The sequence below is a fragment of the Ciona intestinalis genome, chromosome 7 (genome assembly GCF_000224145.3).
Source record: "Ciona intestinalis chromosome 7, KH, whole genome shotgun sequence".
Lineage (NCBI taxonomy): Eukaryota > Metazoa > Chordata > Ascidiacea > Phlebobranchia > Cionidae > Ciona > Ciona intestinalis.
The window spans coordinates 2,286,527-2,308,535 of NC_020172.2; the positions used below are offsets into that span (position 1 = coordinate 2,286,527).

Sequence of the window (22,009 nt, forward strand, 5' to 3'; positions counted from 1 at the left end):
GCAGTCGTTGTGGGTAAAAAGTTTGCAAAACTTACTGGACTTTTTGTTTCAGCAGAAAATATAGAAAGAAAGAACAACAGTGCAGATATAGTACTGTGGGGTAAAGTGAATTCCGTTAGCATATAGAATATCACATATATTTCCTAATCGTGTTTTGAACTAATAACAACGCTCTTACAATAGTGAGAATACAGGTATAGTAGGGTGGGGGGAGAAGGGATGCTTTTTATTCTATCTTTTCGTTCCTAGATTTGCTTTGTTTACTAGCAAATCTATTCTATTTGCTAGTAAACAAAGAACATTTGAAGAATTATAAAACCGTATCCTCGCGACCCCCATAGACCATTGTTAAATGTTTAAAACACGAATGTTTAAAAAACGGAATATGATATTGATAATGCTTTAAAATATACTTTCAGGCGAAATCAGCATGAGCTCACGTCTGTGTTATACACATGTTCATGTACATTACATAGGAACAAGGTTTATGGAGTTTTTGGCATTGGAAAACCGTTAAGAGACCCGTAAAGCGTTTCAAATTTTGAATAAATGAGTGACTGAGATAAATCCTCTACTCTAAATCCAAGATTCCATAACATAACTCGTCGTAACACCGCGCTCATATATTATACAACAGTAGGATGTTTTTCATCACCTTAAAACTAAATGCATGACACTCCCGTTAAAATTTTCTCTTGCAATTATATTCTCGTTAGAGTCTTGTTGTTTTTACGCATTTGAAACTAAACCAGCTCCTGAATCATTCATGGTGCATTTATACTTTAGGATTGGTACATTTATACTATACGAATTACCCACAAAATAACACACATGGAAGCTCGTGAGCCGGCAAGATGTGTATGATACAGAACATCCGTGTTATAACGTTTTTCGTTTTCCTGCCCCGCGAGCATAAAGCAAGTCACATTCATTCATGTCCGCTTATGGTTTGTGGGCGACTTTTTTTTACATGACTGACAATTTAGACAGCCCATAAAGTACCATTGGGTAGCCTATATATGTTTAAAATGACCGTGTTAATACAATGCTAATTTTTCTGCACTGTTAGGCTTTTTAGTGTTTATTGTTTGTAAAGAAAGCTTTAAAACAAGATGGGCTATTGGACACCTTCGAAAATTGCTGCATCTGTATTGGGGGCACTCATTAATGGACTCTTTATTCCAACTATGGCTGTAAATGGCTGGATATACAGTGGTATAATCGGCAAGGGACTGTACAATACATGTGGTGGAGGTATTTGCACTGGAACACGTGAGTATACAACAAGTTTCTTACCTGATACAAGACCAACTAGAATATATGGTGTATAAAATTAAAAAATCCGCCAAAAAATGTATTACATATCTCGTAACTCCTAAGCGCGCGCCAGGTGTATGAAACAAAACACCCGTGTTATTAAAACTGTCGTTGTCCCCATCATGATGAAAATTAAGTGTCGCCGTTCATTCATTTATAATAATCACATTTTAATTACAGAATGGGGTCAGATAGCTGGCGAGGACGCAACGCGTATTATGTACATTATAGCTGCAATTGTTCTTGGTCTAAAACTGTTTATCAGCATCGGGTATTGTGTTACAAAGAACCATGCCCCTTTGATGCTTGGATTTGGAATTTGCGAAGTTGCAGCAGGTAAGGGGAATCTCTTGAAAATAGAGACTAAAAAATGTCTATCTTACCCCACCAGACCACCTGCTGTGTTATAACAACTGTAGTATAATTTCCGCCCACAACCTGTTGCTTTCTCTATTAGAGACACTTTCCATGAAATATATGTATTGTAGAATGGGGGAAAATGAGACACTTTTTCATTTTATAGTAAACAATAAAACATTTATAAAATATTAAAACCGTATCCCCACGACCACCATCATAGACCGTTGTTAATTGTTTAAAACACAATCCGGATATTTGGATAGTATGTGCTAAAGGTGTATATACAACACCAATATTACATTCCGAAAAAAATGAAAATATATGCTGTATATGTTCTTGATATATATAATAATATATAAATACGTAAAACATTCTGCAGGTATTATTATGTTTGCTGGATCGATCACGTACGTTCGGACGTTTGCAGAAGCAATCGCGGATAGTAACGGAGGCAGTGCATTTGGTGTTGCCTTTTATCTATCCTGGTTTGCCGCGATCATTTCAATAATAGCTGGATGTTTTAATATTCATGTGTATTCTCAGTGCAAAAATAATTCGGTAAGTTATCTTTTAAGGTTTAATAATAAATTTTGTCCATATTGTAAAAAATGTATTGGATAGTAAAAATGTTGACATTCGACTGTGGGTATGAGGTGTTTAAACCACACCATGTGTGTTTGGTGTATAACTATTGGAGACATGACACGGCAGTGCGCAAGTTTGCCAATATATTTGCACCGTCGTATAAACTACAAATATTTTTCCTAATTTAATAAAGTCATAGATCTTTGATTCTTGTGGTGGGCAGCCAGTGATAAAAAAGACTTACCAAATATTTTCTTAGGTGGGATAATCATATTGGAGTGATAGCGTAACTCACAATATAGTCTACTGTTTATCATATGAGTCATTTATCGAACCGTTTTATTCTTAGATGATCAAATGAAGAAACGCAAATTTAAACAGGGCGTTAACGTATGCTAAATAATTTAGTGACTAATAGGTATAACACTCCACAATAGATAACTGACTTGTGTTATGTGTGCTTGGCACATGTTTGAATTACCGCGGTATTTATAACGGTTCATTGTCCCCCATAAAAGCTCACAACTTTGACTGTTGTGTGTAGCTATAACTGTATTATAAAACCTAAAGCATCTATGTGATTAGGCAGAATAACGTAGCATTACTGGGGTATGATATGTATAGCGTTTTAGCACATATTATCCTGTATTTTATATTTGTGTTTATAACAGTTAACAACTCTCTTGGTTGTAAGAATACAGTTTAGTGCGTCTGTAGATTTTTTTACTACCAAATGAATGAATGAATGAATGTAACTTACTTTATCCTCGCGTGGCTGGAAAACGACAGTCGTTATCACACGGGTTTAACACCTCGTGCCAGCTTACGAGTTACCTTGTATGTTACTTTGTGGGTGAAATAGGATGGTAAAAGCTTGGACCATCTTCCCCCTTCCTGATATTTCGTACCATGGGGTAAGATGGGATATCTTTAACATGTAATATTCCAATATGCTAATCGTGTTTTTAATAATTAACAATGGTCCATGGGAGTTGTGAGAAGACGGTTTATAATTCGTTGTTTACTACCAAATGGGACGAGAAAATAGAATAAAGAGGTGTCGCATTTTCCCCCGCCCTACTATATATATATATATACTTAGTTAAGAATATTAAACAATAAAATTTATTTGCAGAGTGAAGTCAACGTAGAGATTTCGTGGTAAGTTGCGTAAAATATCTATAAAAATCCAAATAGTGGATATATATACTTAGTTAGACCAGGGTTATCCAAGGCCCAGCCATCTCGAAACCAGGGTTGTACATAATACATGTAGGCTACTCTGTTTCGTTCCACACTTTTTTTCCTTGCACTGTAGCACAGTGGTTGGAGCGCTCGCATCTTAAACAATGGATACCGGGTAGCCTACGGTGCTGCTACCTTTGTGGTCACGTGTGTGTACTTAGGAGTCTTGGACGATAGGCCTACACTTCTAACCTAATGGGTGGTCCTGATTAATTCAATATTACCTAAACTACATGTTAAGCCGCGCACTTATATGTTTTTGGTGTAAATAATAACCTCACCAATTACCCTATTCAGATAATACAATAAAAGGTGAAGACGAGTCGGTTCGATGGAGTCGAATAACTGCTTTGAGTAGAACTGTACATTTATTGGGATATAATGTATATCGGAACGTTTTTATAAATATAACCATTGAATTTGAATAGTTTTCTTTATGTTTAGAACTGTACATCCAAAGTTTCAATTTTAGGTCGGTGTAAACTTCATAATTTTGAATGCAAATAAACGGTATTGTTTTTAGCTCAATTTTGTATCTTTAATTTTGTAAATTAATCTTGCAGTAGTTTATACGTTGTACATCCAAACGGATATATGCGACAGCTTTCCGTTTATGACCAAAGGGCGGGAAAGATTGCATAGAATAGAAATAGCATTTCCTAACAATTAATAGGGTGTGCATTGTATTGCGCTTAGCGCAGTCAATATACCAAATCACGTTTCTAATTATATCACATGACTTATTGCTATATAATTGCTGAATTATGACTTGATATGTTAAGTACATTAAAAATATTTAAACTGTTAGCAAATGCACATTCAGGTAATATACGTAAAAGAATCTAAAGATAGTATTACCATTATAGCATTTAACACCTATCAATTTTAAAAATATGTATACGCACTAACGCACAAATGTTATTAACGTTTTAGGGATTAATATAAATGGTTGGATAAAGTAATACCAAACCAACATCTGACAGACTGAGTAGTAAATATTAAATATATTTTACACTAACATTTCAGAGACAAGTTGTTGCGACTGTGAAAAGTGAATATTTAACGATGCACTATTATTTTCAGCATGTAGTTACTATGGTAGTATACTTATGTACAGTATAAGTTTCATAGTTTAATTAGGTCTTTAATTGTGCTTAACAAGTGCAAAAGTATGACGTCCATTATCAAATTTACCCCACTAGCTGGGGCATTGAATGAAGGACCAAACTGTTACCTTCTTCAAGTTGATGAGTTTACTTTTCTGCTTGATTGTGGTTGGTCAGAAGATTTTGATATGGATGTAATAAACAATGTGATGAAACACATTTCTCAAGTTGATGCGATGCTGCTAACATTCCCCGATATCCAACATATTGGTGCACTGCCATATCTGGCTGGAAAAATTGGGCTGAACTGCGCAATTTACGCCACTGTGCCTGTTTATAAAATGGGTCAGATGTTTCTGTATGATTTATACCAATCCCATCATAATATTGAGGATTTTGACAAGTTTACACTTGATGATGTAGACAGTGCATTTGATAAGATAACACAAGTTAAACACAACCAGACAATAACCTTAAAAGACAAAGGGCTTGGGCTGTCAATCACCCCTGTACATGCTGGTCATATGATAGGAGGGACAGCTTGGAAGATAATTAAAGATGATGAAGAGGGAGAGATTGTATACGCCGTTGATTTTAACCATAAAAGAGAACGTCACTTGAACGGATGCTCTCTCTTTGAAAGCAGTGGTGAAACATGGAGTGGAAAACCCCCTCAGTTGATGATAACTGATGGCTATAATGCAATGTATCAGCAAGCAAGGCGTAAACTTCGTGATGAACAGTTGCTGACTAGGATTATTGAGACAATGAGGGGAGATGGGAATGTTTTAATCGCAGTTGATACGGCAGGTCGAGTGCTCGAACTTGCTATTTTGTTAGATCAGTTGTGGAGAGACACACGATCTGGTCTGTGCGCTTATTCCCTTGCCATGATCAACAATGTGACTTACAATGTGGTCGAGTTTGCAAAGTTTATGGTGGAATGGATGAGTGACAAAATAATCAACTCCTTTACTGATCAAAGGAACAACCCTTTCCACTTTAAGCATCTTAAACTTTGCCACAACCTTGGGGACCTGGCACAAGTACCACAGCCGAAATGTGTGCTTGCAAGTACAGCAGATATGGAATGTGGTTTTGCGCGGCAACTGTTTATCAGGTGGGCTGCAGATCCACGCAATACAGTCATTATAACCAGCAGAAGCACAAAAGGAACATTATCAAGGACTCTTGTTGATGACCCAACTGTTTCAAGGCTCAAGTTAGAAATGAAAAAAAGAGTTCCAATTATTGGAGAAGAGCTTGATCAGTATGAGCGCAATCGAGCTGCGAAAAAAGCCACTGAAGTAAAGGTTTTTGAGGAAGAATCCAGCGATGAAAGTGACGCAGAGGAACCTGTCAACACCATTCAGAATCGCCATGATTTCATTGTTCCAAACGAGGTGCCGAAAAAGAGTGGTAGCTTTTTTAAGCAACTAAAGAAAACTTTTCCCATGTATCCATTCATTGAACCTAGGATAAAATGGGATGAATACGGCGAGATAATCAACCCAGATGACTTCAGGATGTCCAACATTATTCAAGTAGATGAGGAAGTAAAGGCGGAAATAATTAAAACAAAGATGGAAGTTGATAAAACAGACTCAAACCCTCTCCAATCTGTGGTGGAAGAAGCTCCTACTAAATGTGTCACTGAAACTGTGTTTATTGAAATGAAATGCACAATTTCTTTCATTGATTTTGAAGGTCGTTCTGATGGAGAATCAATGCTCAAGATAATTCAGCAAATTAAACCTCGCGAAGTCATTGTGGTAAGAGCGGATACTAAGACAACAAAATATTATGCTGAAGCAATTCGTAAAGCACTGACGTCATCAGGAGTTGAAGTGTTCACCCCTGCTGTGAATGAAGTGGTCGATACAACAAAAGAAAGGCATATATACCAAGTTAAGTTAAAAGACTCTTTAGTTGGAACCCTAAGATTCTCTAACGCACGAGATTCAGAAATTTGTTGGATTGATGCTAAGGTCGACTGTTCGGAAAATGTAAATGATTCTTCTAAAGTTTTGACTGATTCACAAATACGAGAAGCAAAGGAAATTGCTGATAAAGAAGAATTTACTATGGACCATGATGGTGAGGATATTATTGCCTCACAAAAGAGTTCTAATGCTATAAATACTCAAGTAGCAAATATCATACCATCTTTGGAGCCTTTGAGCATTGAAGATACTCCTGGACACCAAACTTGTTTCATTAATGAGCTACGGTTGTCAGATTTCAAGCAAGTATTAACTAAAGAAGGATATCAGGCAGAATTCATTGGTGGTGTGTTGGTGTGCAACAACATGTTAGCAATCAGGAGAAACCAACAAGGACACATTGACTTGGAGGGGACACTCACTGAGGAATATTACGCAATACGTGATTTACTCTATCAACAATACGCTGTGGTGTAAAATTGTGAACCTATAGTTCATATAGTTCAAAGTGCTGCCTTGTTATTTGGTTTCGTGCATTGATAATGAATTATTCAAATACTTTTTCAGCCAGTAATAAAGTTTCCTTGAATATTTTGCCAACCAGTTTAAATCTATTCAGTGGTGCTTTGCAGTGATGGGTATGTTTTTTTCTACTTAATTTTTAACCTATTCCAAGTTAACTTTAAGGCAACACTACTGAATAAGTGCTTACACTATTACCACAAAAATTCACATTTAATTAGAATTTTTTTTCTAAAACATTTTGTATGAATTTCAGAGTATTTTAATGAATCGAATAGTATTTTTATATCTTCTTATATTCAGTTTGCTTCTACTGCATCTGGTTAACGGGCAGGGTAAGTTTTTGTTGCAATGTTGTACATTTTATGTGTATATTATATTATTATTGTTATTGTTTACGCTTTTCGTTTTTGGTCAAACCAAACAAACCTCTTCTTTAAAGTAAGAGACACATTTGTGTTTTACAAGTCCCCTAAATGAAATGTTTGTTTTTGTATTAAATGTACCAAACAATCTGTGTTTTTTTATAGTAATAAAGAAAATTTATGTTTTCTTTATGATAATAATGAAAATCCATGTTTTTACTCTGATAAATGTTTTCTCGCTGCAGTGGAGAACTGTGGAGCAAGAGATTTGAGCCTTCTTGAGCCAGGAAGAACATGCAAGAAAGCTTGCATTGCACATGCAAATTGCACAGGGCCCAGTAAAGATTGTTGGTGTGATGGATCATGTGGATTGTCTTGCTTTAATAAAGGTAAGTAAACGGCTAAACGCTTCACTCTCACCTTAAAAATCTGTGTCACAGAAGTGGCTTCGTGCCACTCAAAATTCATGGCACATAAAACTGGTATCTAATGACAATCTACCTATTAGTGACTTTTTAGGTTACATGGAAATGATGGAATGATATACCATGTTTTGAACCTCAGTTTTAAATAAAAACCAAGTTTTACTAGGCCTGTACAAACAAGCAGAAAAAAATTTAAGCAAACGCATATTGCGCCCTGAATATTCTCCCATGCATAGATCTGTAAACATTTTATATCCTTGTTTTCATTGTATGGTTTATCGAACTATCATTGCCTACATTTTTTAAAGTTTAACATTATATAAAAAAACCTTTTGATATTTTTAGCCGCAACTTGTGACCTGCCACCTGAGATACCTAATGTAAACCGCAGAGTAGAAGGGACAGCTTATAATGAATTCATAACGTGAGTGCCTTTAAAACTTGTAGTATAATAATATTACTCTGGAAGTATCACAAAGTTGCATATGTAGTAACTTGTAAAATCATGTCTAAACATGTAAAATCATGTCACCTCTTTAATTTGCTAGAAAATAAACAATATAAAGATGAATGAAGTTCCAACAATATTGTAAACATTTTATTTTTAAGTTGTATCAGAACATTACTAAAGAAAAATAGTATGCGATTGGATATTGTTTGAGAATTAATATACAGCTAATATTTAGCTTTAAATAAGGTTTTGCCGTGGCAATGTGGTTTATTATACTAATGCTCTGTTAAGCTTTAAAAACAAGAATAACAAAGCTGTTTTCTTTTAACTTCTGTATTAATATAAATTCAACATTTGTTAATCAATCCAAATGATGTTCTGTGGATAAGTAACTAATATATTGGTTTGTGGTTTAGGTTAACTTGTGCTGACGGCTATGTTAAATTGAATGGATCTGACAGTCGTTCTTGCCGCTCAGATAGGAAATGGTCGGGCACTCAACTACATTGCCAACGTGAGTTGTCTTTGTATATTAATCAATATTGTTGATAGAGTTGCCCGGCTTAAAATTTGTTTGCTTTGGCTTTATCCAGTGGTATATTTTAAACTTTTGTTAACATTTTCTGGGGTACCCTTATTTGTAACCATCAGTTGTAATTCAGGGTTCGGAACCTTTATACTTAAGCAAGCCATCAAAACTACATATAATTAATTGTATTCTGTGAGTCAGTGAGTGCCATTTCACAGAAACCCTTGATTCACTGAAATATCTTGGTAAATAAGTTTAAGCGATAAAAACAGTGGTTACCATTTCCCAGTATGATTGTTGCAAATCGATTGTTTTGTGCAGAAAAACGTTTCATTCGCAACTATTGTGCTAAGAAATGCGAACTAAGATATATCTGCAACCCAACACAGTTTCAATATGTGCAGTAGCTTTGTTAAAAAGCAATTAATAATGACTTTTCTTTATACCAGGTGCTTGTCCTCCTGGCCCAAATACACGGAATGCTACTCCCACAACTTTTGAAACTGGATATTTAGTTGGACATCAACTGCCTTATGCTTGCAGTATAGGTGGGTGCTGTTTTCTGTTCTAATCGAAGGGTGGGTATGTGGGACCCTATGACGAGTCACATCAGGCCATCAGGGGACCTGAGATTGATACCAGTGTCAGTGTTGGTCCATTATAATCTGTATTCAAGTGTGTTGTGTGGCTTATATAAATTTTTGTAACAACCACTGACTTTATCTAGTACTTCTGTACTTGCACAAGAACAAGAGTCAACCATTTAGAATATAGGAACCTATTGTGGCTTTAAAAGACACTTCTTCTTTATAATATATATTTTTGTGAATATTGTCATAATGTTTACCTTTAAATGGACTGTATTCAGGTATATTATATTGTCTTATACTATTTCACTTTTAAATACCTTTACAAACAGTTAATGCATATTGTTTATAATTTGAGATTCTTGATTTCTGTAAACCATTCTATGACAGGTTATACACCAGTTGATCCAGGAGTAATTCTCCAACTAACATGTCTGGCTAATTTCTCTTGGTCTCAACCACAGTTTCAATGTTTAATTGGTAGATGTTCCGAACTACAGAATAGCACCTCAACACAGATTACTTTACCCTCAAGGGAATACGGTGTTCGTGCAAGATATATTTGTAACACAGGTAAGTAATTACAGCATATCCTTCACACTTCATTTCGCATTAAAAAAAAGTTTAAACAAGTGACACAGGTTTGATTAATATCATTGTTGATTCAACAGTTTTTTGAAGTTGAATATTAAAACCTAATTTGTAATTTTATAACTGAAACACTAAGTTTTGGTATGAACAATGAACATTGAACTCTTTTAATAAAAGTGTGTTGAAACCTATGCTATCTGAAGTAATGGCGACCCTAATCTGTAAGTAAGGTAATAAAGCCACTTTAACAATTGCATGTGATTTGTTTTGCTGAGGCACTCAATAAAGTTAGGGGAATTTATCACAAGAATATCCTTATAGAATATCATATAAAAAAAAGAATATCATATAAATATGGACTATCCACATGATAAAACATTGGACCTTAATTTTATAACTTTATAGAATGTCCTAATTAAATTTTTGTTTTTTATCGATTTTTTCAAATTGTAAAGTAGTAGAAACCTTATAAATAGGTTATCAGCCACAAAACACTGTTCGTACGAGGTTATGCGATCAAAATGCAGCTGGACAATTTGTTTGGGACGCTGAACCACAATGCACAAGTAAGATATCTGTTTATATTTTACATTAATTAGTTAAAGGACTGTAGGAGCAAATAGTTATAAGCTTACTTTTATTATTAGCTATACAGTGTAGCCTATACTACATTTACAAGCTTAGTTAACCTTAGAATTATAGGTGCCTATCTTTTATAAAACCAGGGTGCTTTTTAGGAAAAATGTCACCATTTAACCTGTTACTGTTACTGTGTGCCCAGGTTATTCATATAGCCATAGCATATTATAATTGATCCCAGTGAATGCATGCATATTTTGATAATAATAACAAAATCTTAAACATAGTTGCTAAGTAGTAAAAGTGTAATAAACCAGTTAAACAAAATGTGCAGTTTTAATTTTTATCACAAAGTAAGCATTACAGTGACTTGGTGACTAAAATACTTACAACATGTCATGTTTCTGTTTGTTTTGTGGCTCTATTTTAGGATAAAAGTGTGGATTTAGTCAAAAATGGTGTGACTTGTGTATAACGTGTAATATTCAAAAATACCTAACACATAGATTGTGATGTCATAAGAAAGTGTTGCGTAAACTGATTCATTGTCACACACTCAATTGTTACATGCAACATGAATTGTCAGGTGGTTTCACTTCCTCTTGCCGTCTCGCAGATGATTTAATCTCGTTTATGACTTATGACATCATACACAATATTCTTTGCCTCACAACAAAATAAATCTACATCACATAGGTGCCAAACCTAAAGTAGGCAGGCCTATCCTTGAGTTGTTGACACTGTATTAATCAGTTAAAATAACAACCAATAAAGGCAATAAGTTAGATATGTTTAATAGAAAAAAGCATTTATCCTTGCCTCCCCTGCATTTTAAAATTTTTAACACAATGATCTACACTTCATAAGTGACTGCCAAGGGATAAGAGGTCTTCTTGTAAAAATACATCACTACAAAATTTCCTAATTTTACCTGAGTTTAGTTTAATCTAATATTTTTGAATATAAATAATCACCAAAATTATTTTTACATGCAACTTATAATCCGAATATCACTCTCTTTTTTCACAAGTGGGCGCTCATTTTTTTTTTATTATTTTCTGGGGACTTTTAAAAAACGTCGTTTTTGTGACATATAAAACGTGTATTGGTATGGTATTTCAATATTTTATAAAAAATCGTTTACTAACAGTTAGTTTTACAGTTTACACACATAAAACTTAAACCCCCAACCCCCCCTGTGCGGGACTCAAACCCAGTAAGAACGAAACAAAGAGGTTAAAAGCAGCATGCTAACCGTTACACCACAGAGCCGACCATAGCAAACAGTACGAAAGAGCGTATACAACCTACCTAATTTGGGAAAGATGTTTTTACTAGTGTTTTATATGTTTATAAAGGTATTTTCAGTATTTAAGTAATTTGTTTTACACTTATTACCAATTTAAAGTCTTTCTTTGTGTATTTTTTCAAAATTTTAAACTTAATAAGAGCGCCCACTTGTGAAAAGAAGAGAGTGATATTCGGATAATAAGTCGCAACTATTATTTTTAGTCGTTACATGCAATACACCTACGGCGCCGACAAATGGGAGGGTGGACAAAAGGAGTGCTCAGCCGTACAACACTGTTGCTACATATACATGTAATGCTGGATATAAACTTGCTGACGTTACGTCAAGTACTCGGACATGTGGTGCAGATGGGCAGTGGGGAGAGACACCAGTATGCATTGGTAATGTTGATATTTAATATTTTATAAGTTAGTTTACTGTAATAAGATTTCTTTCTGTCCCAAATCCAAGGTCCCATGGTGGGCCACACTGCAGGACCTCATACACAAAATATTTTTTTATCTTTTGTTTGCTTTAACTTTTGTTTATTTGTACAAAATATTGAGTGATCTTAGGACATTTTTGATCAACATAAAATACATTCAACCCACTGATTAGAGTCTAGACCATGTACAATATATATACCATACACATAGATTATATATATATACTTAAAATCACTACAATGAATTTGTCTTTATATTCACCCATATACTCCCACAGTAAGTCAAGATTGTGAGTTTGAAATACCAGCAAGAAGAACATGCAGTTACACCAATGTTGGCTGGGTACGGGAGGGTAGTGGTAGTGGGACCTATAATGGAATACCAGGTATGTAGTTTAGTCCAAACTTATGATTGTTACCATAAAATCTTTGTCTTGAAATTTGCTGCTGTAAAAGTTGCCTTTTTCAATCAGTTATATTTAATTATGCTTCATAATTTATACAAGTTGGTATTAACAATGTTTTTTTTATCTGTTTTGCTCAGCAAGGGTGTTATTTAGACCAAATCACAAGTTATTACTTGTCTAACATTGCAGTTTCATCACTCTACCCTATTTATGTGTATTGTGTACCCAAACTTTTTACATAGGGTATAATAACCTATTCCAGTACCCACACATATCCATTAAGGCACCTTTGTAAATTTCATATTCAATTCAGGAAGTTTCATGAAAGCTACTGGAACCGCCACTCTTAGCTCAGCTCCAATATCTAGCAGTGTTTGCCTTAACTTCCATTATAGGGTTGTCTCACAAGCAGCTGGGACAACATTTTCAGTGACGTCTAGTACTGGAGCGTACGTAAACAATAATATTTATAATTTAATGAATGCAGGTCACTTTTTTATCCTCGTGTGGCAAGGTATTTAATTGGGTAAGGAGGATCTGGGATTTGGCCAGATTTGGCCCATTATCCCAAACCCAGTTTTGGCAGGGTAACTGCAGAAGTTATAACACAGTGTTTTATTCCACTTCTGTTTCTAGACATACTTTATCTAAAGGTTGATCTTTCGGCACAACAAATTTAAATGTACATTTCAATTAAAATTACTAAATTTTAATTTCATAATCTGATTTTACTAGCATTAACTGATTTGTTTTCACTCATAGTAGCTATCTATTTCCAATTCTAGAGGCATGCGCGCTAACCAACTGTGCTACATGCTGGACAAATATTTCATTGGCATTTCTAAATTAGGGGTTTATAAAAAAGTCTGGTCTAAATCCTAGATCCTGGAACAAGTACATGTAGAGTAGGATCACTAATAGTAAATATACATTTAGATCATTATGGGATGCTATCTTGAGTAACTCTGCATGGACAAGCATTAGAGTTCGTGTGAATATTGCTGCTGTTCGATTCATATTTAAAGTGCAATCATTAGCTGGTGTTAATATTCAGCTCGATGGAGTGAAACTGCTGCCCTTGGATTCGTGTAAGTGTTTTGTAACTATATGTTTCCTGGTTCAAGTCTCACTGAGGTTGAGAACGTATTTGATCAGGTTAAAGTCTTTACAGGTTTTTTCAAATTAAAAAATTATTCATTTTTAAGTTCTTTATTAATTAGGATGTAGTGTTTGTAGGAAGCGTTATAATTAAATGGTAAAACATGTTTTCTTTCTAAAAGAATTTGTTTACCTGTTTATGAGCATTGATAGTCTTTATACACTGGTTTTCTGTTTCATACACCCCGTGCCTGCTTACGAGTTACCACATATGTAACTTTGTGTGTGATTGCTTTGAAACATTTTCAACATACTTTAATAAAATCAAAGGCCCTGGTGTTGCAACAACAACAGCAACAACTGAATCTCCAACAACTCAAGCCACAACAACAACAAGTTCAAGAACACCACTGGCCACAACAACAACAGCACCAGCAATAGTAACCACTCCTAAACCAGGTACGCAGTTAACAAATTGTGCTCAGTTTTTGACAGTAAATTTACAATAACAGTAAAAAAAAACTTAAAGAATAAATTAGATAAATTAAAGTATTGCATTTATACCTTTGTTTTGTTTTTTTTACCCAAATTTAATTCAACTAATGACACTGCATGCGTTTAATATAAAATGTTAGTTTATAATTTTTATTGCAATTACCTGTGAGGCAATATTTAAAAAAAATTAAAATGGCAAGTAATTGCACTATTGCAGTATAATAAATTTGCTATTTGCTTTTATATGTTTAATCCTTTGGGGATGTGGCAATATCCTATATTTTTATTTTTAGTGTTAATCTAATAAATTCACATGCTAATTTTAAATAATCAAAGTTGATCAGTACAAAACTTTTCTGCAATATTTTTGGTGACAACACCCTTTAGTTAAAAAAAAAGTGAAGTAGAGCTATGTTTAGGCCCTAAACACATCTCTATTTGACTTTTTTTAATAGACTACACAAAAAATAAATAGCTACAAATTTGTGTGACAATTATTCTTCAATAAAACTTAAAAACATCAGTAAAATAACTGTCAGCATTATTTAGAGAAAGTTCTTAATTAAAACTATCACGAAAAGAAACATTTAATTTAAAAATAATTTGAACAGGTATAACTATTTTAAAAACAAACCACTATAAAACTGTAAAACATAAAACAAACAACAAATTAAGTAAAAAAATATCCCTAAGAGACACTTTGTATCATAATCATCATACGTAAAAAAACTTTTTTTTTTAAAACAGGGTTTTGCGGATATTGGTTGGTCAGAAAGTTGTTTTGTTGAGCTTGTTAAAGCAATATTTAAATCTACCAAACGTGTTTTCTTGCGGCTTATTGAACAATATTTTTCCTTTTAAACAAAACCAATCCTGTGAGTTAAAACTGACTGTAGCTAAACTTATAATACTCGAACCCATGTTTTAGAAAACAATTTGCCCATTTCGTCCCCAAAGGGTTAATTTCAAACAGCAATCCTATTTGCTTGTTGCATGTAAAGAGTTTTTCTTACATTGTTGCATGTAATAAGTTTTTCTTACACTTTTGATTAGAGTTTGTTTTGTTTTTGCAACTAAAATTAGAGTAATAGAGTTTGTATGTTTAAAATAAATTGAACGCTTGGTAGAACTTAACATATTTGCTCTGTGTGTTTAAAACTGTTTTTCAAAATATATTTCAAATATGTTTCACTATGAAAAATGCAAATCCGTACTTTTGCTGCGTAACCATACTGCCACTGTTAATGCAGCCAGAATTTAAATTTTATAGTCTGTTGTATTACAACTATGCATCATCTATATTTTCCTGTTTTGGGGTCCAACTTCAATCCAATGACCTTGGGTTGCCTATTTCATCTCAGTTACACTTTAAATAAAATCCCATATAGTATGCAGCCATTCTTGATCATCACTCTGTAGTGTAAGCTTTGGTTGGGGGTTCATTTTCTGCGACTTAATTGGTTTACTATTTGGACATGCGTCTTATAGCATTGGGTTGTCACGGAAGCGTAACAGAGCGATTTGATTAATTAAAATATGGATGGCTGGGTACTAGTTCCTACTTTAAAAACTTGCCACCCCGAAAATCTAAATTGTTAAACCTAAATTTTTTCAAAGGCCCAACCACTACTGAAGTAGTAACAACTACTACTAAAGTAATGGTAGTGAGTAACATTAATCCACGATTACCAAATAATGGTTCACAACAACAAACCACCCTTAAACCAGTGGTTACCACTCACCAAACTCACAGTAAGTCAAGTGTTTAGTTATTTTCAGTTTCCTTTGTTTTTCAGTTTTAGTTTATAATTTATTTGAAGCAAGCAAAAAATTAACACTTTACAGCCGCAAATGCTGATTGCTTTTTAGTGTTGTTTAAGATTTAAGAATACCATTTTTATTGTTAAGACGCTTTGGCTCATCTGGTGTAAAATTATTATTTTTATTCCAAAGTTCTGTTTGTTATTTAGCAAGACATCATTAGGGTATTTTTATACCAGAGGAGTTCAAAACGTTCACATACTATATTGCATTATGCCTGGTAGCAGAAAGAGGAGTATATTTAGTTGTTTAGGTTAATAGTTGAGTTTATGTTCTTCCCAGTTATTCAAGGTAAGGCAATTGAAGGAAGAAATCTTAGAGAGGAAAATGTTCCAGAAAGTAAGTTACTTTATTCCTTGGCATTCAGGCCATAGGATATACTAGACAGTGAGTTTGAAGTGTATTGAGTATTTGAACTATTAGCTGAGGTATGTGACAGTAAGGTAATATCTAAATTACAAAGTGATTTGCAGCTATACTTAGTTATAACTAATGAATATTCTATTTTAAACTTTGGTTAAGGGTAATTTTTTTCCTACTAGGATAGTGCTTGAAGGTGCGTCTTTTAAAAATACTATGTAAACAAACTTAACAAAGCAAGTAATTTAATTTAAAAAAAGGGAGTGGGGGCTGCATACCAGTCTGTGTTTTAAAAAATTGCAGAATGTGAAGTGAGGGACTGGGGTTTGTGGATGGAGGAAACCGTTGCATGTATTGTATGTTACATTTTGTGCTCGCAGTTGGCTGAAAATGTTTGGTTTAATTTTTCATCTTCTTTACTTCATAAATAATTTTTCATTTTCGTTTAAGTTTTGCTTTTGTTTCTTCTTAACAAATTCCAATTATTTATTCTATAATTGCTTAGTGGTAAAATGAATGTTAGAAATCACAGAATGCAGCGCCTGTTTAGTAGCGCGTGTTGATTACTTGAAATCGCATGGTTTTATTTTCTTTAACCTGGTATGGCAAAAAGGTGGACATGTATCTTGTGTTTTGGTAGCTGACCATTTAAAATGGTTCCTCATTTCGTTGGGAAGTGGGTTTGTGGTTCCCATCGTTGGGTTTCTGTTGCTTCTGCTCGTACTTTACTGCACACCTGGAAAGGAAAGTTCAAACAAAGATGTTTTGTTCAATGAAGAATTAAAGACCTTTAATATTAATGTTGATACTCCCACGATGGTTGGGGCGAATGATGTCATAAAAGATGATGATGTCACGAACAATGATGATGTGACTTCTCCACCTAGTGTCTCAATTGCCTGAGATAAAACCTTTTTAAATTTTCGTTCGAATTTTTCTTAATTTTTTATTCCAATTTTATTTTTGCAAAGTTTTATTACTGCTGCTCTGTGTGCATGAGCTTAATTTACTAATTTGCTGCAATGTTATTTCTTTTATTCATGCGATATCATAGGTTGGAGGACATGGCTGGGAGTTGGACTTGGTGTAGCAGCATTTGTAGGCTTGGTTGCTGGAGTTGGGGTGGCTGTTTCCAGGTTCTGTGCAAACAAAAAAGGCCCAGCAAACTTGTAGGGAAGGAAGCTGAATTTCCAGGCACCCAACAAAACAGTTAAAATTCAAATATTTTAATATTTTGAATGATCATTCTGCTAGGCCTTTTTTCTATTGCTGCTAAAGTTAGAATGTTCACTATCACAGTTTGTTTAGCTGTGCTAAAATGCAGTATTTTCTAAAAATGCTGCAAACAGATATTGTTTTTCTGCATCATGTCAAGGCTTTTTGCCTTTCAGCTTGCTTGCTGTTATAAGCCTTTATTTTATCACTTTATTTGCATTTTGGCTTGCTGTTGGCATGTGTGAATGAGATGTTATGCTGGTGTGGTATGTAGCATGTTGGTGTGTAACATTATATGAAGTATGTATATGTCAGTGTATGGAATGGAATATATGTGTTAAATGATAGCTTGTAGAATTCACTGTCCAAATTATTGCTTTGCTATCATTATAACTTACAAACAATTACAGTGATAAATTATCTAAAAACATTGAAACTCCAGTTTAAAAAAACCTTTAAGATTGTTCGTAAAATTAATTTTAGGATCACAAAATCGGCCATTTATGTATTTATTCATTTAGTAACTTATGTATTTCAACCGTCCCCACCCTTAGGCATTATCACTACAATTGAGTCTCGTAAAAGTACAGCTGGATCATCAGTAAGAAACACCCCATATATCATAACATTGTATGTAGCCCTTCTGACAACTTTGTTTCATGTTTTCATCTGAATGTCAGATCACCTTTGCAAGAATAGCTGTTTGTGGCTAAACTGTGAAGGCATTTTATTTAAGCAATCTGATAGTTTGCGTAAATTCTATTTATATTTTGCATTTGCTTATGTCCATTGGTTCGTACAGCTATTTTCTTTAATTAAAAACACATGCTAAAACATAGCTATACAGTTTTGCCACTTTTTAATTTTAGCAATGTAATTCTCACTGAAATGGCTTTCTGAGTTACCAGTATCTGGGCTTTTTAATAACTCTTGAACAATTTTAACAACCCAACCCTGCCAATTATATACTATGGTCACTTTGTTTAACTTAAATAAACAGAAAATGATACCCAGAATAAAAATTTCATATTTATTATATCTGATACCTAGCTATGCCATTCGTGCCAGTTTAATACTCGTGTCTCATACCAATATTTCTTAAAATATTGTGTGACCATGCTATTATGGTTTAGCAATATTCTTTCTGCCATATTAGTTTATGTAAACACTGTGGGTTAAATTTTCTGCCTTACACAACTATGTCCACTCAGAAATAAAAAAACACTAATTATTTTATTCTCTTTAACAAAGTTTCAGTCTTGCTTTAATGTTGTTTTTATTTAACATTAAAAGTTGTATTTTCAATATTCGCAATTCAAGAACATTCTACGCTATTGTGACTTGCCATAGGCCACCTATATAGAATGCAGTAGAATACTTTATAAAATTACCACAGTTTAATTTCTATAATACTATATAAAGTATACAATTTTTAACAAATTTGTGTCTTGTTTATAAATAATCATATGCGTACTATTCACATGTATTATAGTTACACTACCAATTTTTTTGTGTTTTTAAATTTTATCTAACTTGAATACCTTGTCTCCAATAATGGACACTAAGAAACATTTTTTTGTGTGTTTTATTAGGATCGTAGTACTATAAGTTATAAATTTATTTGTGCTGTATATACATAAACGAACATTGGTACCAGAACAGTGTAATAGCTTCCAGTTTTAACCTTACAAGTGTTGATAAAATCTTGTTTTGCGATTTACTTTTTTCCCCGGTTAGGACCGAAAAAAGTTGTATTTAAAAGATAAAAAATTGTACTGAACAAAGTTCAAAATAATAAGATAAAATATTCTGTTTTTTTGCCACTTGTACTTCTTTGCAGTATATTTGTATGCTTATTATATGTGTGCCTGTTACTATTTTAAACAGAGTGTCCCATTATTTTAGAGCACTAAATATAAAAAGTTTTGGAGAATTAATTATAAGCGTATGGCTTTGTACTAAGTCCAATTTATTTTTCCTTAAAAATTTGATTAAATTTAAAAAAACATTTTTTTTCCAAATCTTGTTTTTACAAATATCTTAAAATTTCTAGAACACCTGCATATTGTTACATGTATTTGTTTTGTGATTTATATATACACCAGGGTAACTGTGTTAAAATGTGTTATGTTAAATAAAAACCAACTTGGATAAAATGTATTTAATGTTGTTTTATTTGGTTTCTGCCAGTATAATATAATTCTCTAATTTTGTTTTAAACAAAGAACAAAGCTCTTTTAGAGTTGTGAAGATATGGCTATATAATTCTATAAATATTGTTTGTTTACTACCAAATAGGACGGTAAAAGAATGAAAACGTGATCCATCATACCCTAACCCCAATCTAACATATGTTTAATGCTAAACTGTGTTATTTTGCGAGTATATATTTATATTAATCCAACTGGTATTAAAAGTATGAATATGCGTCACGCAGAGTTAAAATATATATTGCCGGTGTCGCGGAAATTTGGTACCCAAGAAATCTGGTTCCCATCGGCTACTGCGCATGCGCAGACACAATGCATTTTTATCAGAAATCTAAAAATCTGGTTCCCAGAAGTTAACTTGAATACATGTAGACATGTTTTTAGATAGTTTATTCTATTTAATGTAAAAATGAAGGTTTGTCGCCCTTATTTGTTGTCGATGACGTGATATGGGCAGTAGTCATTGGTCATACGGTATTATGTATAATTTATGTTAAAATACAGCATACATTTTTGTTAAGAAGATAAATCTTTAAAAAGAATTAGAGTATAAAATACTTCGCATCTAACAACTGGTATTTTTAGTCGCAACCAGCATAGTTTTGAATTCCTTATAAAACAGTTTTTTCTGGCCTATGGGAACCAGATTTCTTGGGAACCAGATTTCCGCGACACTGGTTCTAACCAATGTCATAGCTCCATGGTTGGATGGCCGCTTATTAAACCAGGGAATCTCGTTTCGTGGCTCAGCAGGAGTTGTCAAATTTGTCAGTCAAAAATAAAACACAGAAAAACGACCACCCACCAAGTTGCTTATGCCTATGCAGTGACTCTACTAAGCGATACGAAGTATGTGAAATAGAACACCCGTGTTTTATTGATTGTATCTGCCCTGCCACGTCAGGCTAAATAAGTTATAGTGAGCTTGGGTAAGATAAAACCTGTTTTCATTCACTTTTCTCGTCCCATTTGGTGGTAAACCACCAATAGTTACAGAATTATTTAGTGGTAGCCCCGCGACTATAATAGCGTTGTTAATTTAAACACGATTTATAAAGTGTCCCACCTCACCCCACAGTGTACTATACTTATAAACTGTACTATACGTCATTTGTAACGACTATGTTTCTAATAGGCCATGGTTATTTATTGTTGCTCACCACGAGTAATTAAGTGAAGGCAATTAACGGGTAAATGAGTGATTTATTTATTCAAATAGTCAGATTTATGTTAGACTTCGGCCCACTATTATTTTGTATTGTTTTCTATGCATTTTTGCGCTGAGCGTATTTCGCCGCCTGCTGTACGCATTTTCTTCCTGCATATTTGTGCAGTTAATGGACGCGATAAACTGGTGTGCCTTTTTCTTATGGCAGGTTTCTGGTTTACAGAACAAGTTTAGTTCATCCAGTTGTCGTTGTGTAATGAGAGTAGCAAGGTCAGTGGTGTTTTGGAAACTTGGGACATTTTTGCTTCATTTGTAACCGCGTACAAGAATGAGACAAAAAAACAGTTCAGATAGCCTACAGTAGGCCGTTAACGTAGTACCAGCCTATTCTGACATTCTAACGTCATCTTGCTTTGAGCGCATTGCCGTTAAAGGGTTAATTGTCAGCATAACTAAAACTTATAATTTTAAAAAGGTATAAACAATTTAAAGAACGTAGCCAAAGATTGATGAATAAAGCGTCGGCTCCAGATATAGTGAGACAACGTAAAGCTAAGGTTAAACTTTGCAAGCCAGATCCGGGTGGGTAGTCAAATATCAGGGACAATACGTTCAAAGTAATGGTCCGAGTTCAGAAGCTAGATTCAGGATTTGATTGATGTAAGTCAAATATCACAGACAATACGGTCAACTTAACGGTCCGAGTTCAGGAAATATGGACGTGGGTGTGGTTTGGTAAAAGACGCTTAACGGCCATTGCTAAAACCCGGTGTTATCTTATGAGTTGTCCAAATTGTTAGCTACAGAAAAAAAATAATGTTTATAGGTGATAATTGATTGGCTGGCAAAAAATGCGTGAAACAGAATATTCAATCATATATTCAAGTAGTTACG

General features: G+C 33.9%; 3 protein-coding genes across 3 annotated transcripts in view; all 3 read left to right on the top strand.

Annotated features, from left to right (window-relative positions):
• LOC100181612 (sushi, von Willebrand factor type A, EGF and pentraxin domain-containing protein 1) overlaps positions 1-17,576 on the top strand; it is a 22,626-nt gene extending 5,050 nt beyond the window's left edge. Inside the window, exons 2-15 of the mRNA XM_026835229.1 lie at positions 7,335-7,413; positions 7,689-7,832; positions 8,214-8,292; positions 8,736-8,833; positions 9,298-9,396; positions 9,826-10,008; positions 10,503-10,592; positions 12,118-12,297; positions 12,620-12,727; positions 13,062-13,197; positions 13,685-13,836; positions 14,177-14,305; positions 15,959-16,093; positions 17,163-17,576. Of these exons, the coding sequence (XP_026691030.1) occupies positions 7,344-7,413; positions 7,689-7,832; positions 8,214-8,292; positions 8,736-8,833; positions 9,298-9,396; positions 9,826-10,008; positions 10,503-10,592; positions 12,118-12,297; positions 12,620-12,727; positions 13,062-13,197; positions 13,685-13,836; positions 14,177-14,305; positions 15,959-16,093; positions 17,163-17,425 (1,866 nt within the window). The 5' untranslated portion in view covers positions 7,335-7,343 and the 3' untranslated portion in view covers positions 17,426-17,576. The remainder of the gene's footprint in view (positions 1-7,334; positions 7,414-7,688; positions 7,833-8,213; positions 8,293-8,735; positions 8,834-9,297; positions 9,397-9,825; positions 10,009-10,502; positions 10,593-12,117; positions 12,298-12,619; positions 12,728-13,061; positions 13,198-13,684; positions 13,837-14,176; positions 14,306-15,958; positions 16,094-17,162) is intronic.
• LOC100181662 lies at positions 1,043-4,035 on the top strand. Its single transcript, XM_026835247.1, has 5 exons — positions 1,043-1,272; positions 1,498-1,653; positions 2,057-2,235; positions 3,398-3,423; positions 3,805-4,035. Coding segments are annotated over exons 1-5 (522 nt in total). The 5' UTR covers positions 1,043-1,112; the 3' UTR covers positions 3,806-4,035.
• Positions 4,597-7,335, top strand: LOC113474389 (cleavage and polyadenylation specificity factor subunit 2-like). Its single transcript, XM_026835227.1, has one exon. The coding sequence runs from the start codon at positions 4,679-4,681 to the stop codon at positions 7,031-7,033; it is 2,355 nt and encodes a 784-aa protein (XP_026691028.1). The 5' UTR covers positions 4,597-4,678; the 3' UTR covers positions 7,034-7,335.
• Positions 17,577-22,009: the final 4,433 nt, after the last annotated feature.